Source organism: Nicotiana tabacum, chromosome 6 (genome assembly GCF_000715075.1).
Source record: "Nicotiana tabacum cultivar K326 chromosome 6, ASM71507v2, whole genome shotgun sequence".
NCBI classification, from domain to species: domain Eukaryota; kingdom Viridiplantae; phylum Streptophyta; class Magnoliopsida; order Solanales; family Solanaceae; genus Nicotiana; species Nicotiana tabacum.
In genome coordinates, this window is record NC_134085.1 from 201,546,471 (window position 1) to 201,562,721 (window position 16,251).

A 16,251-nucleotide genomic window follows, 5' to 3' on the forward strand; every position below is an offset into this window, starting at 1 on the left:
AAAACAGAGGTATGAGAAAGTCCCTTGTTCCTACTATTTCCTTGCTCCGACTGAAAGTGCCGGTGTAAGAGATTTGGGGAAGCAATGACCGGAGATGGATTATCGGCGAAAATGGCCGGAATGTCCAAAAACCAGCTCCACGACATTATGTCTCAGATGAAGGTACTCCTATATACATATAATGTAGGCGCGCCTTGTATGTATGTATGTGTGTGTGTGTGTGTCATATAATCCATACACAAATTCATTGTTGAAGGTTTAATCAAGTTCAATTTTCATTTCATTTCGTTTGTTACTCGTATTATTTTCCTAGAGCTACTTGATAAAAATTGTTGTAAATTATTAGCACTGATTTTCTAATGGGGCTGTTGTGTAGACGCTAGTGGAACAAAACCAGCACCAAGCAAGGCAAATTCTCATTCAAAACCCTAGCTTGACTAGGGCACTCTTTCAGGTTTTTTTTTTACCTTCGCTCTCTCTACTAATTTTACTCGTTTGCTTGACTTTGATCAAGTATCTATTTTGAGCATTATTATTCTAGATTCTTATCTCTTTTTGCTTCCTATTGGTTGTTACAATGCTAATATTAGTGTTCTAAGTTATCTAATTATTGCAGAGAGTGTAGTTACACCGGCTTATGGTTTCAACATTCTTGTCCTTATAAGTTTAAACTGAAATGGCGTGATTTAGTTTAAAATTTGAAGTCAGATATTTTAATATGTGATCAAAAAGCTTAATCTATGAGAACTGTTTGCCTTAATGTTTTTAAAGTTTAAACTCTTATATAATTTGACATTTAGAGAAGCCTGATGTAGTAAGTGAAATATATCAAATTTCATGGCTAAAACACAGCTTCTCCTTTGTCCCTCGTGTGAACTCTTAGGATAGAGTATAGGTTGGTTTATTGTGATAAGGATGGTGTTTTAAGGATTATATTCTGTCTTGTATTGTGAGGCATCACAAGATACTGTGGAAGGTTGGAATAATAAGCTTTCTTAATTGGAATCCGACATATATGAATTTGGAGTTTCTTTGTTGATTTATGATTTTCTGAGCTGGAGTTTGATGATGCGTTTAATAGGCACAAATAATGCTCGGGATGGTGCAGCCCCCACAAGCAGTAAGTAGTGTTTCTATCATCCTTTTGTGAAATATCTATTTTCATGTGTACAATGCGATGCAGATATTTACTTTTTTCTATTGTAGATTCCAGCCATCCAGCCGACAGGAGCATTGAATCCTCAGCCTTCAGTATCTCAGCTTCCACGGTCAAATGTCCAGACCACTACATCGTTGTCAGGGCAAATCGGCATTCAGGAACAAACAAGAAAGCAGCAGCAGAATCAACCTGCTCCAATAGTGCCATCCGCTTCTCGTCCACCCTCAAACCTTCAATCCCCATCCTTGCCGTCTTATCCATTGCAGTCGGTGCAGCAGCCAAAAGGACATAGTGGTGCTCAAGCCACACCAATCTCTTTACCACAAACTTCTCAAGTTCCTAACATGCCATCGCTTCCTCATCATTCTGCTTCACCACTGCAATCTCATCTTCAATCACAGATGCCTCCGGCATCCTCCCAGTTGGAACAACCAATGCAAACTAGTGGCAACCAACACCTCACTATGCAACCACAGATACCACCACAAGTGAGACCACCAATGCAACCTTTCCCCCATCAACTTCACCCTTACATGGGACCCAATAGTGGTTTTCCGCAATCTGGAGCACCTCAGCACCACCATCATTCTCAGCCTACTTATCATGTAAGCATTATGCTTATAGAGGATTTAAGGTTTTCCTATTCCATGCATAAGATGTAAATTTTCCTTTTATCATTCAGCCTGCGCCGAGGCCTCCAGCAAGCATGGGACCTTCTTTTCTACCGGGACAACCACCAGTTCCAAGTCAGCTGCCACCCCAGTCGCTATATCAGGTGCCCTAGTTTTTTAAATCTACGTGACTGAAACTTTATGCCATTGCTAGTGCTGGTTGGTCTTTCTGGCCATGTAAGCCTGATCATTCTGTTTCTTGCTCTGCTAAACTTGGTCAATTCTAATAAGGACGGACCATTGTTAAATTTTAAGTGCCACTTAATAGTTACCTCTTTACCAATGCATGAGTTCTGTGCCAAGTTTACTGTGTTTAAGATTTTCTACTTATCCGTGTTAAATACGTCTATGTCATGATCATTAGGTGTGTGGGATTGTGAAGTAGGATATGTATAGAGGGTTTTTTAGTCTTTGGATAAAAATGGCTAGTAGGGATATAGTCATATAGGTATGCTATGCTCCTCCATTGTTAGCATTCTTTTATAAAAATCTGGGTTACCGACTTTCTTTTACATCCCAAATCATTCCAATTCCCTTGGTCCCTCTAGCCCAAACTAACGATTCTATTTTTCCTATTGTCAGTGTTATTATTTAGCCAATCAAAATATTTTCAATATATTTGGCCTTTTGAAACTACAGATTGCAGACTTTATATACTTAAGTATTATCTTCGATAAAGTTCAAACCTTGACAAAGTATAACTTGTTATCCATTCCCAAATCATCTTTTTGTAACATGGTGTTTCCAAGAGCAATGTTACATGTTAGTTCTGGCAACGGTTCAGAAAGCACGATGATTTTGGTTTCTATTGTTTGAAAGAGAATTCTTACCTCTAACTCACTTTGGAATCTATGTCGGCTATTATCATAGGATTTGACGTGCTATCTTTATGTGCTTATATCTAGAGGGGAGGTTCACATTTGAGACCAGAGTTCAATCAAGTTGGAAGTTCTATGCAAGCAGATCGAGTATCTCCTTGGATTCCCAGCTTACCAGAGAATACATCAGGAACACAGCTCCCAGGACCACCACCATTCACTGGCCAGATGGGCCCGAGCAGTCAGCCTTCTAGACCGGCAGCAGTAATATCTGCAGTCCGATTGTTCACTTATTTAGTTTTAGAGATGACTGTTGGTTTTACTTTCTGTTTCAGGCCAAAAATAAGCTAATCTTGTTGATGTGCAGCTGAGTCCGGAGATGGAGAATGCACTTCTTCAGCAAGTAAGGAGTCTGACCCCGGAACAGATTAACATGCTACCTCCAGAGCAAAGGAATCAAGTGCTTCAGTTGCAACAAATGCTCCGTTAATTAGAAGCAATTGCTGCAAAAGACAATTTTGCGAAGAAATTGGAATATCACTGTCTGGCTAACTGACTTTGCTATTTATCCATTCCTGTAGATGGACAGTGCGTCCCTAGTTCAATGGTTTGTTTCCCCCTTCGTTAAGGTTATTTTTCCTGTCATGTAGTCAGCAAATCATAACTGTTGCTTATAGGGGTGTTGGTGGAGCTCCTTTGTGTAATATATATGTCATCTTTCGGACCCTTTCCTCTTTCTTTTGTATCTATTGTCACTTGCATGTAGCATGGTACTGTATTAGCATAGTTTAATGCAACTCAAATATGAGATTGCGAAATAGTATAGTCGCGTAAGAGCTGTACCTAGTTCCCGAGAGATCCAAAGTGAAGCGGAAATTCAGACATTCATGTCCATGGATAATTGTAAACCTATGTAGTAATTTTTCATGATATGTGGAGGTTGGTACATAACAATGTAACTGGTTGGTCCATGCTTCTCCACTCTTCCCCCCTTCAGTCAGATACCCAAACTGAAGACAAAGATATCATTCTTCTTTTTCTTAATAACCTTATGATCGGTGTTAGATTTGAGTAAAGGCTCGATTCATGCAATAGTGAGATGCTTCCACTTCGATTTCATTACCATACATATTGTTTGACGTTTGGTTAAATTTCATTTTACCTTAGAGATCCTAGAAACTAAAAGCACAAAAAAGACCTTAGTTAATAAAGTTGCTAGGACAATAGCTAATTAACATCTGCGTTCTGAAGAAAGCCTTTCATTCCTTGGTATCAAGAAACTGTTAATCTCTGATACTCAGTTCTGCTCGGTGCATATTGAAACAAATCTTCGCAGACACATTCTTGATAAAAAATTTCAATTGCAGTTGTCATTTGCGCTTATGCCCAGATAGATGACAAATGATGTAGTAAAAAGTATTTTCTTTTATTTCAACAAAAGGAATATTTTCTTTTCATGATGTAGAATGTATTTTCTTTAATTTTGATGAAGAAAAAGCATTTTCTTTTGTTCCAACAAAATGAGTACTTTATTTTCGTGTTGTAGAAAAAGTACTTTTTTTTTTCAACCAAAAAAAATATTTTCTTCTTAGTTATGGAGCACAAATTTCAACGTTTTTGCATGATAAACAGTAAAACAACACATTAATTCTTTTGAGTTTGTGTGAATTGTTAGAAGAATAATTAAATTCTTAAAGAAAATACAATCCTAAAAACAAAGGGTAAACATGGGGACTTGAGGGAAGGGGGTGAGGAAAGTAGTATAAAAAGTTATTTTCCCAAAAATATTTTTTACTTTCTAACCAAACATTAGAAAATATTTTCCGGAAATTTTTTCCAACCACTAACCAAACAAGGGAAAATAAGTACAAAACCACTTATTTTCCATGAAAACATTTTCCTTCATACCAAACACACCCTTATTCTTGTTATCTTTTCAGTTTTCCTCTTCTTTTTTTCCCTTGATATGTGATGCATCCTTCTCATTGTTTTCTCCATGATTCAGCAAAGTAATTACAAAAACTGGAAGAACCATAAAGAATGATTGACAAAGCAATTACATCTACACTCATTACAATGTTCACCGAAGGTCCAAAGCTATGAGTTGATAATAAAGTCTGGGCACCAGCAGACAAGCACTCCAGCTAATCCGTCACTGTACAATTCGGGCCAGTTGAGCTTGGATAATTGCACAATGAGAAGCCCTTACACAATTTGAATCGACCAGTGATCCAAAGGCTCCATCGATGGCCATAAGCAAATACTCAGGAGATTTATTAACCTCATTTATGATCCAAAACCTCAGAAAGATGATTGTTGTGGCTGCAAGATACAGTATCATACTTGGTCAATAAGAACATACAGTTATTGTAGTTGGGAGTTGTAGCACTCAAGCAGTAGTTCACTTTTGGTTAATGTGTTTCTTTGTCATTTCCAGTGTATCTGCAAATATAAAAGTAGTACTGGAAGTTAATGCCACTGTTAGCATGCCATGGGTTAAAACGTGTAGTGAATTTTAAGTGTGTATCCCAACACTTAAACTAAGTAGTTTGCACATACTAGGCATCTTCTGAGAAAATTTGACCAGTATATTCATTTCGAATAGTAAAACCTTGTAGTTTATTCAAGGCTTGAACCAATTCTAAAGAGCAACAAGAATATTATGACGGGCATTATGAGGTTTTAAATACAAACAAGTATTTGAGACATTTCGTGTTGCTAGTGGCATCTAGAATTGATTACGAAAAATAATTTCCTTGCTCTTCAAATTTGTTGAACCATTACACTTTTCCCGGTGAGAAGTGCCCTAGCAAACCAGTTCCAATCACTTCGCTTCCTGCCATTTCTTTTTCTTTTTCCATTCGGTAGAATAATATAGGTTTTATAATCATATTGAATATGCATTCATTATTTTTAGGAATAAGAGCTTTTAAACATAGTTTTAATAATGAAGGCATAAGACGGTACGATTACCTCAATAAGACTACAGTCATGATAATGCAGTTCCTCATAAACAATTAGCCATGAAATGTTGTTATCCTGTCTAAATGTCCTCGAGACTGGAGTATTCTGAATCATCATCATTTTCCCATTCAGGATCTTCATCCTCGTCACCATCAGACTCCAGCGATGAAGCTTCATCTTCACTCTGCACACCGAACAAAAAGTAAGTTAATATGAATATTTCACAATCATTATAATTTGATCTTTTCTTCTGGTAAATATTTCATTATTTTGATCCTAAATCCTGAAATTAAAAAGATCAACCCCCCCCCCCGAGGGAGGACCTCTTCACTTCAAGGAACCATTAACAGTTAAGACAAGAAGAAGCCCTGCAAAGTGGTCAGTTAAAGACAATTCTTGACTATCGTACAAGAAACTTCCAAGATTTTCCTAGTTAGCCAGAGAAATCATTGTAAACTCACTTGGGAAAATTCTGAGACATGATTGAATTGAATAAGTGCCTCCAAGTTGCTATTATTGATGCCTGCATTACCAACATCACCCTATGGACATACAAGAAGAAGATTCAGTTATCGAAAATGTATAGATAGTTGAAAACTTGAAATACGCACTTTGAATTTCAAAAATACTGGTAATCACAGTGTAGCTGCAAATATGTTAGATATTACAAAAAACAAATTTAATTCACAAAGCAACCCCAATTTTTCCAGCGACATTTTTCACGTCTTCAAGAGCCTCTCTTGATGAACGTTAACTAGTTCCACTGGTACTTAACAGATATGAAATATTCCAATGATCTTTTTCTTAATAAGGTAATCAATATCCCACTGATGACAAAGTAAAACTGGAAGAAGATGAGTTCAGACTTGCCTACAGTTTGAATTCCAGAGATATGTAACCAATGCTATGAAAAGATCCAGTTAGCATATAAGATTGGGTGTTATCAAGACGATGATGAATGAAAATCCCTCAGATGTGATCCTTCTTTAGGAATTGTGGTTTACAAAGATCAGACTCACTTCTTTGTTGCATCTCTAAAAGATTCTGAACTGAAATTTTTTACTCAATCTAACTTTAGTCAACTTCCACACATTAGGATTTGGCCTTCTAAGAGATGGCAATCTTAATTTGGGAACATTTGTTTTATCTTATAATACTTAGAACTATATTTCTCTGCAAAAACTACTACATGGTAATTTATAGGAAATATTAATGTTGGAATATATAATATGGTTTTAAGAATATCTTCCAGCTATGCATGATCATTGGCCTTTGAAATATGATTAATGTAAAACACTCTGATCCCACTTTAAGTTTAGTTTGGCAATGTTTTTATGGTTGATAGTAGAAACACATAAGGATAGATTATGCACATATAACTATAAGAATGGATCCAGTTAATCTTTTTGAAAAGCTAATAGAGTTGTAGTCAGAAGCCTCCTGAAATGTTTACAAAATGGAGGATTTTTTATATGAAGAAAACCATTTAATTATAAATCGGGTATTTATTTCAAACAAACTGTTAGAATTTGCAGCCCAATGTGGAAATCAAAAGAAAACACCAAGAAATGAAGCATGAAGAATTGGACCATCTGTTGAAGTTGGGACTATAAGTAATCAAGATACGTGAATATATAAGTTCATATCTGACACATAGGCAAGAGCCCAAATCAAGAAGAAGCAGAGTGAATGGTAACATGACAAACTACAAAGGGTATATTAGCAAACTGTACTACATGAACGCATAATTCAAGCTCAGATTTTATCTTACAATTTGCCTTTTCGTTTGCTCTATCGATGTCTCCAGCTCGGTCATATGCTGACTGAGAGTTTGGGAAGCCAGATAAAACAAGCAGATTATCAGTAAAAAGAGAGATAACATTATTTTTTAATGGGACAGCTGACATGTAAGATGAAAAACCTCGTAACGCTGTAGTGCCACTCTACGTTTTAGTGCTTTTGCTTTTGTCAGAAGGTTCCTTGGCCTGAGGCTGATGGGCCGCCTATAGTTCTTCCCACGGTAGAAAATAAGAGCATAACCTTTTGGCACTTTATCTATTGCCACTAGAATCCCACCACTTTCATATTCCAAAAGTCTAGCTGTTTCTTCAACAAAAGCAAGTTCTTTTTCCTTTGATATTAACTTTACAAGTTCTCTGTGTTTCCAATGCAGATGCATGTTCTCAATAACACCATCAAAGACGCCACGAATACCTGGTAAGTAAGCATATACATGAGTTCTCAGTTAAAAACAGGATGTAATCAACATATTGACCACAGTTTTTGTTACGTCCAAGAACAACGAAAACTCACCAAGTGGCAGGTATGACTTCATTCTTAATCCAACTCTGCGGTACATGACCCTTTCCTCCTCTGTTATTGTTTCCAGATCATCAGAAGGACCAGCAGGAATCCAGGAGTCCACAATCTTAGCTAAAATTTTCTCTGCTTTAAGCTTCTTCGCCTGGGACTGTTCACGCATCACATAAAAACGATTACTTAATAGACAAAGGAATGGCAAAATAAAATTGAGACAAGGCTAGATAAAAATAACTTGGAAACAAGATTAAGGAAATAACTAAAGGAAATTAAATTTGGCAGGACATTTTCAGAAGAGCCAAAAATTTAGGGGAAAAAAAGAATGAAGAAAAATATGAATCTCAAGAGAGTAAAAAAAAATTGAAAAGCAAAAAGCTTTTTGGAAAAACAAAAGCCTATAAAATATGAGGGCATAGTGAAGAATGACAGACAGCAAATTTAAAGAATTCTATAGCTCATCAGTTGAAATTTTCCGATAGCTAGATAGTACCATACTCCTAGATCGCACCAAATTTTTTTTCTTCAATAATAAAAGGGAAATCTGACGGATTTCAAAAAAGACAACCATTTTGCAACAGAATGATAAGATAAACTGCAATAAAGGCAATGGGTTATCATGAAAAAAACTAATGTGAGGAAACTTTAGAAGCGCTATCATTCAAGAGATGTGCTTTCAGATTAGCGGTGAAAAGATATACTTACAAGCTCAAGTTTATGTTCAAGCCGCTTGACTACTCTAGCAATCTTAGCTCTAGCTGCTTCTTTTAACATTTTCTCACGTTCTTCGTCAGATATTTCTCTTCCCCACCGAGCCTGAGCCTCATAAAATTCTGCTAAAGTACCAGCAACAGCCTGTGCATCTGTGGCCAACGGTGCCGGTTCAGCAGGCCCGCTCCGCGTTTTCTCTTCAACATCTTGGATCTGTTTTGTTATCTCTTGCCTTTCTGCTAAAGCAGCCGCAACAGTAGGTGGGAGGAAATCTTTTCCTCGATAAAAGATAATGTAATATTTGTTTCTCAGAAGTAGGACTCCCCCTGTTAATTTCTGAGATACAGCTGAAATGTTAGCACTAATACTCAACAGATCTCCAATTTCAAAGGCATACAAGTATTATGTGCTGCTCAGTGAGGTGTACGTCTGCGGCAAAAAAAAGGACAAATGAAGCTCTATATCTGATATGAACTTCAACTATAGAGAAGCAATAATTTTAAGAAGTACCAAGATTCCTGGAAAAGCCTATTATCACATCACTGTATAACTGATATCAGTTGATATGTGATTCCAAAATAGGGCACACCCATAACTCATTGGTGATTACTGAAACACTTTGTAGTGTGAAGCTTAAGATGTGTCACAAGATCACATAAGACAAGATAAGGAGTGTGATCTTTGTGGGCGAAAAATTCTGTACAGTCAAGTATCAAGCCATGAAGGGCTAAATACAGAACTTTAGAAGTGGCAGGACAATAACTAAGATGTCTCAGTTCTGTAACGTCTCTTCCAGACGACTTTTCTGGTTCACATAAACAGGATCAGCTTTTTCTTATTTTTTTCTAGAACTAAATTAGTGGTGTCTGCAGAATGGAAAAGGAAATGGAGAACACAAAGTGGAAGCCGATACTTTCTCCTTTTTTTAATCAGATGGGAGCCAATACTTTCTCTAGAAGTATTAACTTGTAAACATGAAACATGGGGTGATATGACTAACAGCCTAAGGACCTAATTTCATGAAATTGGAATCCCCTCTGACGAAGATAAATAGTACTTCCCAATTCATATGACATCACACAAAGAATCAAAGAAGTCACAGACAGAAGCAACTAACATATAAAGACATTCTTTTCTATTTCTTTTTATTTGGGATAAAATCACATCAAAACATTCTAACACACCTTTAACTCCTCAGCCATCAGCTTGTTGTTTGTATTCTGAATTCCACGTTTGACTGCAATTTTAACAACTAAACTTTTCTCCCAAAGCTTGATTATAGCAGCAGCCAGCCCTTGATGATTTCTGTTTCTTCCTAAAATGGACACCAGGAAGATAACCTATATTGTCACACTAAAAACAAAAACAGTAATGGTACTTAGAGGGTTGAAATTTACCGAGAGCAAAATGACAAGGAAGTGATTTAGCAATTTTCCGTAAATTAGTCATTTCTGCATTTGTTAGGCGTGATCTCATTCCAGTAGGAAGAAGCCGGAAAGGTGTTTTATAGCCAGGAATTGTCTGGGGGAGCAAATCGGCATCAACAGGAATCACCCCCGTACCCCACCAATCCTCATAACGTGGGCCTAAACCATCTAATAGCCTATTGAATTCTGCTTCCTCCTCAGTCATGCTTTGGACACGATGAGGATGAACTTGATTACGATTCTCTATAACTGGATTAGAGCTTTTGTCGTCTTTTGCAATAGATTTATCAGAGGAAACATCAGGAACAAAGAGAGCATTGCCGTTCTCATTCACGGATCGAGATCTCAAAGAAGGCCCCTCATAGTTACTTCCTCGATACACCACCATAACGCTCCCAGCCCTCCATATCACAAGCCCTCCTGTTCGACGCTGACAACCGGGAAAAAAGGAAGTTAGCGCACTGCACCTTTTCTAACAAATACAATATTTAGGTAAATTACAAATGACGATAATTGCTTGCAATATTTACTGGATAATTGCTCGAAAATTGTACTACTATTTATCTTTAACAAGATAATGATTGCATTTTTTTTAATTGTTAGCAAGTTAATAATTGTATTTTAAAACAAATTCAAGTAAATCCACATCTATGAATCTTTATGGAGAATGGCAATCATTACTTTGAAAAGTAATGGACATATGAATAAAGCTCTTTCTTCGTCGTAATGATGATTCCTATTATTGCTTCAGAAGTGCCAAGTTTAGTAAGTGATCCATAGGATGTAATCTTGGCCAGCACTAGGACAATATATGAAGAACAAAATATACAAGAAATCTTTTGGACACAAGTTCTGGAAATATTCTAAAGAGTCAAATGAACTCATGCCAAAAGAAAGCAAGACAAATAGAAACAAATACTCCCCCGTCCCATTTTATGTGGCGGCGTTTGACTAGTCGCAGAGTTTACATTTGAGTGGTTATAAATCATCTCATTAAAGTTAAAATGGAAAGTTTAAAGTTAAATTGTTTCTAAATATAAAAAGGTGTGATTCTTTTCTGAACAACCAAAAAAAGGAAAGTACTCTACAGAATAATGCTATGAGGGTAAAGCCAAGTGCACCAACCTCAACAATCTCGTGGCCAGTCCTCATATCATGAGCCAAAACCTCATGAAACTTGAGCCTAACCAGCTCATTCTTCCTCCACGCATCGTGAATCTTCTCCAACACTGCTCCTGTAATCCCAGCCTTAGGTACACTCACCCTTTCTCTCAAAGTCATACCATTCCTCCTCAGCCTCCTCAATTCCTCATCCTCAATTGTTAGCTCAGCCAATGTTGGTGCCTTCACTGTCCTCCTCTTCCCTCCCCTCTGCTCCTCCACCACCACCTCTCCCTCCTCTACATTCCGTTCCCACGGCAACAATGTATCATCTCCCTCGTCATCATCACTCTCTCCCAATATCATATCCGGTCGGACCCAATCTCTCTTCAGTAAATCCCCTAATTTCTCTTCTTCGCCATTACTCGGCACTGCCGAACTAGAATTCAAATTCGAATTTTCCTCTTCCTCATTTTCATCTTCATCGTCAGAGCCTAATCCTAAGTTTCTCAAACGGAGTACAATCCTCTCTATGGCGGTGGTCCCTACTCTACTAGTGTTCTCGTCGAAGTATTTAGTTTCCGTGTTGGAATCGAAGGTTCTAGAATTGGACGACGAATGTTCTACTGAAGGAGATGTGTTGGGCCATTTATTTAGCCAAGTAGAAGAGTGAGATTTGTTTGGCTTGGACTTCACAGGGGTAGAATTGGAATTTGAATCTCGGTAGGGTTTCCGTTGATCCCTGTTGTTGGTTCTGGTGTTGCCGCCGGTGCGGCGAAGAGATGAGAAGGGTTTAAGGAAAAGAGAGAATGCAGGTCGAGTAGAAGGAGTAGAAAACGAGGAGAACAAATGTGGTGGCAATTCTGTGAATTTCGCCGTCGATAAGGCCATTTTCAATTAATTCAGTTTCTTCTTCTTCCGGTTAGCTTCATAGTAGTGGGAAAAATGGCTTCAGTTGGCAGAGCTTGACGATAAGATATCTATTCGGATATTTTAGCGGTCATATGTACACGTCAGCCTAACCTATTTTTATGCCACCTTTTTAACATATACCCTATTTTTAAAAACTATTGATTTCGTAACCAACTAACAAAAAATTCGTAATAATATGATCATTATACCCTTTCAAAACATATAAAAATTGCATCAAGCATACCCAGATTCAAATTCCAGATCTCCTCCGTATCTCCTCCATCAGTCCGTCTCTCCTGAGATCGTCTCTCGCAACCAGATTCAAATTCCAAATTCAAATTCAAATACATTATAAGTATTCAAATTCATTTCCAGAATTCAAAATAGTTTTTGAATTATATATTTTCTGATTGATTGGTTGAAGTTGTTTGACGAACTTAACTAATATGCTGAATTTGCATTCTAAATCTGTTTGACGATGAATTCTAACATTTTAATCCGACAAATATGTTAAAAAATTATATTAAAACATTATATGAGTGTTTTAATATTTAAAACACATATGTACAAAAAAACTTCGGCAGAGGTGCTGAAGTTTTTTTGTTATTATTTAAAAGCTGAAGTTTTCCTATTACACTGGGTAAAAAAATAAAACATCAATTAAAATTTCATATTGCACAAAAAACTTCGGCACAGGTGCTGAAGTTTTTTAGTTAATTTGTAAAAACTTCGGCTAATGGAGCTGAAGTTTTCCTCCTGCACTGTCTATTTTCCTCCTGCTGAAGTTATTTAGAACGTTTCTAAAATCTTCAGCACTTAAGAGCTGAAGTTGTTGTCCTTGCATTCATGAATCCCTGTCATACAGCTTTTTCAAAAAATCTTCAGCTGATATGCTGAAGTTATTAAGCTTATTTCTAAAAACTTCTGCACTTAATAAGCTAAAGTTTTCTGTGCAGCATTCATTAATTATGCCATACATCTTTTTCCAAAAAAAGTCAGCAGAATATGCCTAAGTGATTTAATTCATTTGTAAAAACTTCAGCACAAACAACCTAAAAATTCTTCTGTTCACTTTCCTAATACTTGCCACTAAAAATGAATCTGCAGGATGAGTTCGATTTGCATTGTTATAACTTTCAATGGGAGTTGGACTCCTGATTTCAAGTACTTGGATCATGATACAAAACTTGTTCTACTTAATAAGCACATATCATTCAATACTTTCCTAAAGAAAATTAGAGAAGTTGCAAATATTGATTCAACCAGATATGCACTAAAAGTATGGTTTGATATCAAACTAAATACAAGCAAAGGAATGCTTGTAACTTCAGATGAAGAACTCAGTACATGTATACATTTGCTTACAACTTATTCACCCTACAAAAATTGCCATTTCATCATCGAAATAATACAACCTTCAGAATCTGCAGCATTCAAACAATCTCTTGCATATGCGATAGATTCAAAACCTTTTGAACATGAAGTAGGACAGCCAATAATGGAAGTAGACAACGAGCTACAACCTTCTAACATTACAGCTGCTTCAGAATATATAATGCTGCAACAATTACCCCCTCCTCCAATAAATTCAAACTAGTTTGTCGATGACCAAGAAGAAGAAGGACAGCTAATAATGCAAATTGACAGCCAACACACAATCCAACAAACCTTTTTGTTACCTTCTACAATGATAAGCAACAATGAAGATGAAGTAAACATGGAGAATATATCGATAACATCAGATAGAATTGAAGAAATTGCTGAAAGTTTTTGTGCTTCTCGGAAATTAGGAAAAAGGGTGAGGTAACAGCTGAAAGAATCTCCACCATGTAAAATACTTAGGCACGATGCGTTGCCTGAGAAAGTAAGAGTTAGATCAATTTTTGAGAACAAACAAAACATGACTAAATTTTTTTGCAGCTTGGAGATAAACCAGAAAGTTGAATTCACTGTTGTTAGATCATGTTCAAAGAGATACAAGCTGAAATGCATTGTGGACAAATGTGGTTGGAATGTACGTGCTACTAGAATAAAAAATTCCACACTATTCAGGGTGATAAAATATCATAACATCCATGAATGCTCGGTTGATGCAAGAAAATCAGATCAGAAGCATGCTACATCAAATTTTATAAGTGAATAAATTACAAAACATGTTCGAGACAAAAAAAATAGAGGTTACACCAGCCTTTGTAGAAAATGAAATGAAAAAGAAATTTGGAATTGACATTGGTTATCACAAGGCTTGTCATGCTATTCAAAAAGTTGTTGTTTGCATAAGGGGGTCACCTGAAGAGAACTACCAGTTCCTTCATACCTACAAATGATGGTGTGCAAAAACCCAGGAACGTACACAAGCATAAAAGGAGATGCGCAAAATAGGTAACCATCAGCCTGAAGTTTCAAATGTTCCTATTTGAAAAACTTCACACCTTATGATTTGTTTTATTGTGTTTCACTGTACAGATTTGCTTACATGTTCTTTGCTCCTGCGGCATCAGTAGCTAGTTGGTCCTACTGTAGACCCGTTATTGCGGTAGATGCAACATTTTTAAAGTCCAAATATCGTGGTATTTTATTTGTTGCTGTATCAAAGGATGCAAACAATCAAATCTTTCCTCTATGTTTTGGTGTAGCAGAATCAGAAAACAATGAGGCATACATTTGGTTCTTCGGGGAAATGAGAAAAGCAATTCAAGTCCGTCGTGAATTGGTTTTCTTGTCAGATAGAAACCAATCGATTGCAAATGGGATTAGAAAAGTTTTTCCTGAAGCTCACCATGGTATATGCCTCTATCACTTTGAGAAAAATTTAAAGCAAAGACATGCAAAAGCCACGATAATAAATCTTTTTCAAAGTGCTGCAAGGTCATACAAACGTGAAGATTTTAATCAGTTAATGTCCCAACTCAAAAGTATTGACAAGAAAACATACAATTACATAATGAAAGAACCTCCAGAGAGAGGTCTCGATCATGGTTTCCACAACGACGTTATGATATGCTAACAACAAACATGGTAGAATCAATGAATTCCGTTTTACTAAAAAGGGAGAGAAATGCTATTTTAAGAATGTTAGATTTCATCCAAGAAAAGTTAGGAGAGTGGTTTTACGAACGGAGAAAAAAGGCAAATGAAACTTTTCACAGAGTATCAATATGGGCAGAAGAAGATGACTAAGAAGATGGACTTGGCTTGTAAAATATTTGTGAGTATATTTATTAACTTTAGCTTTTTATATCTGTTGCAGTGATTTACTGCTTACATTTAAAAAAAATCATACTTTTTCTTTTTGAAGCAACAATACACTAATATAGTTTTTCTTAATTTTTTATTTCTTGTTAGGTGTTCAACCTTGATTCAATGTTGTTCAGAATAAATAGTGAAGGAATCAAATTCATTGTGGACTTAAAGAAGAGAACTTGTGACTGTCTGAAATTCCAACTTGATGAATTGCCTTATCCACGTGCAATTGCTGCTATTAATAAGAGATATATGCAGAAATCTGATTACTGCTCAAATTGGTATTCAAAGGAAATATGGTTGAAAACATATGAAGGATATGTGAATACCGTGGGAGATCAAAAATCATGGGATATACCACAAAATGTACAATCTGAGATCACAAAACCTCCCGATGTAGAGATTTTACAAGGAAGAAGACAAAAGAAGAGGCATATACCTATGACTGAATCAGTACCATTCAAGTCTACCAAATGCAGTCGATGTAAACAAGTTGGGCATAACAGAACAACTTGCTTGTCTTCTCCAGCACCTCATCCATATTCAAAGAAACATACTGAAAAATACTCCAACCTTTAATAATCCTTGGTCTGAATTTAGACTTTCATTATTGTATGACATATTTGAAATGTGATTTTTTCATAGGAATAAAAAAGAAGAAGCTCTTGGACTATTTTATATACTGCTAAAGTACAAATCACTCATTTTTGTTGCACAGGCTTACAGGTTTTGTTGCATTTTTAAAAAGTACGCAATGATTTCTACGAGAAAAAACTTTAGGTTACAGTATGTGAAATACATATCCTTAACACAAATACACACACACATACACACACTCACACAAACACACATACGCATACAACACACAAAATAAGGGCATGTACAAACAAAATCTTCAGCATCTCTAAGCTGAAGTTATAGAAAATGAA

The 16,251-nt window shown here is 36.4% G+C and overlaps 3 protein-coding genes across 6 annotated transcripts; 2 read left to right on the forward strand and 1 right to left on the reverse strand.

The window, feature by feature from the left end:
• On the forward strand, nucleotides 1-3,413 carry LOC107800405 (uncharacterized). The gene is made up of 7 exons (XM_016623568.2): nucleotides 1-162; nucleotides 377-454; nucleotides 1,082-1,120; nucleotides 1,207-1,764; nucleotides 1,842-1,934; nucleotides 2,736-2,912; nucleotides 3,016-3,413. Exons 1-7 carry the CDS (start codon nucleotides 85-87, stop codon nucleotides 3,136-3,138), a joined length of 1,146 nt encoding a protein of 381 aa, XP_016479054.1. The 5' UTR covers nucleotides 1-84; the 3' UTR covers nucleotides 3,139-3,413.
• A 1,008-nt stretch (nucleotides 3,414-4,421) lies between these two features.
• On the reverse strand, nucleotides 4,422-12,143 carry LOC107800404 (CRM-domain containing factor CFM3, chloroplastic/mitochondrial). Of its 4 annotated transcripts, none has more exons than XM_075256450.1 (10): nucleotides 11,192-12,143; nucleotides 10,037-10,496; nucleotides 9,824-9,954; nucleotides 8,634-8,975; nucleotides 7,926-8,082; nucleotides 7,533-7,826; nucleotides 7,384-7,442; nucleotides 6,074-6,154; nucleotides 5,622-5,796; nucleotides 4,422-4,970 (listed from the first exon to the last, which is right to left on the reverse strand). In XM_075256450.1, exons 1-9 carry the CDS (start codon nucleotides 12,056-12,058, stop codon nucleotides 5,692-5,694), a joined length of 2,496 nt encoding a protein of 831 aa, XP_075112551.1. In that variant the 5' UTR covers nucleotides 12,059-12,143; the 3' UTR covers nucleotides 4,422-4,970; nucleotides 5,622-5,691. The 4 variants fall into 4 exon arrangements, with proteins under 4 accessions (XP_075112551.1, XP_075112550.1, XP_075112553.1 ...); XM_075256449.1 differs by having other exon boundaries at nucleotides 4,422-5,090; XM_075256452.1 differs by having other exon boundaries at nucleotides 7,384-7,435; nucleotides 7,518-7,826.
• Nucleotides 12,144-13,766: 1,623 nt separating this feature from the next.
• LOC142182283 (uncharacterized) lies at nucleotides 13,767-15,901 on the forward strand. The gene is made up of 5 exons (XM_075256480.1): nucleotides 13,767-13,882; nucleotides 14,000-14,085; nucleotides 14,425-14,461; nucleotides 14,546-15,071; nucleotides 15,425-15,901. The coding sequence occupies exons 1-5, from the start codon at nucleotides 13,767-13,769 to the stop codon at nucleotides 15,899-15,901; spliced, it is 1,242 nt and encodes a 413-aa protein (XP_075112581.1).
• Nucleotides 15,902-16,251: the final 350 nt, after the last annotated feature.

Coding starts and splice junctions, on each gene's coding strand:
- LOC107800405 (XM_016623568.2), top strand. CDS start 85: ATGACCGGAGATGGATTATCGGCGAAAATGGCCGGAATGTCCAAAAAC. Junction 1,121..1,206: donor TGGTGCAGCCCCCACAAGCA/GTAAGTAGTGTT, acceptor TTTCTATTGTAG/ATTCCAGCCATCCAGCCGAC. Junction 1,935..2,735: donor CACCCCAGTCGCTATATCAG/GTGCCCTAGTTT, acceptor GCTTATATCTAG/AGGGGAGGTTCACATTTGAG.
- LOC107800404 (XM_075256450.1), bottom strand. CDS start 12,058: ATGGCCTTATCGACGGCGAAATTCACAGAATTGCCACCACATTTGTTC. Junction 10,497..11,191: donor CTGGCCACGAGATTGTTGAG/GTTGGTGCACTT, acceptor CCCGGTTGTCAG/CGTCGAACAGGAGGGCTTGT. Junction 8,976..9,823: donor TGATGGCTGAGGAGTTAAAG/GTGTGTTAGAAT, acceptor GCTGTATCTCAG/AAATTAACAGGGGGAGTCCT.
- LOC142182283 (XM_075256480.1), top strand. CDS start 13,767: ATGATAAGCAACAATGAAGATGAAGTAAACATGGAGAATATATCGATA. Junction 13,883..13,999: donor AAATTAGGAAAAAGGGTGAG/GTAACAGCTGAA, acceptor ATTTTTTTGCAG/CTTGGAGATAAACCAGAAAG. Junction 14,086..14,424: donor ATGCATTGTGGACAAATGTG/GTTGGAATGTAC, acceptor GCAAAAACCCAG/GAACGTACACAAGCATAAAA.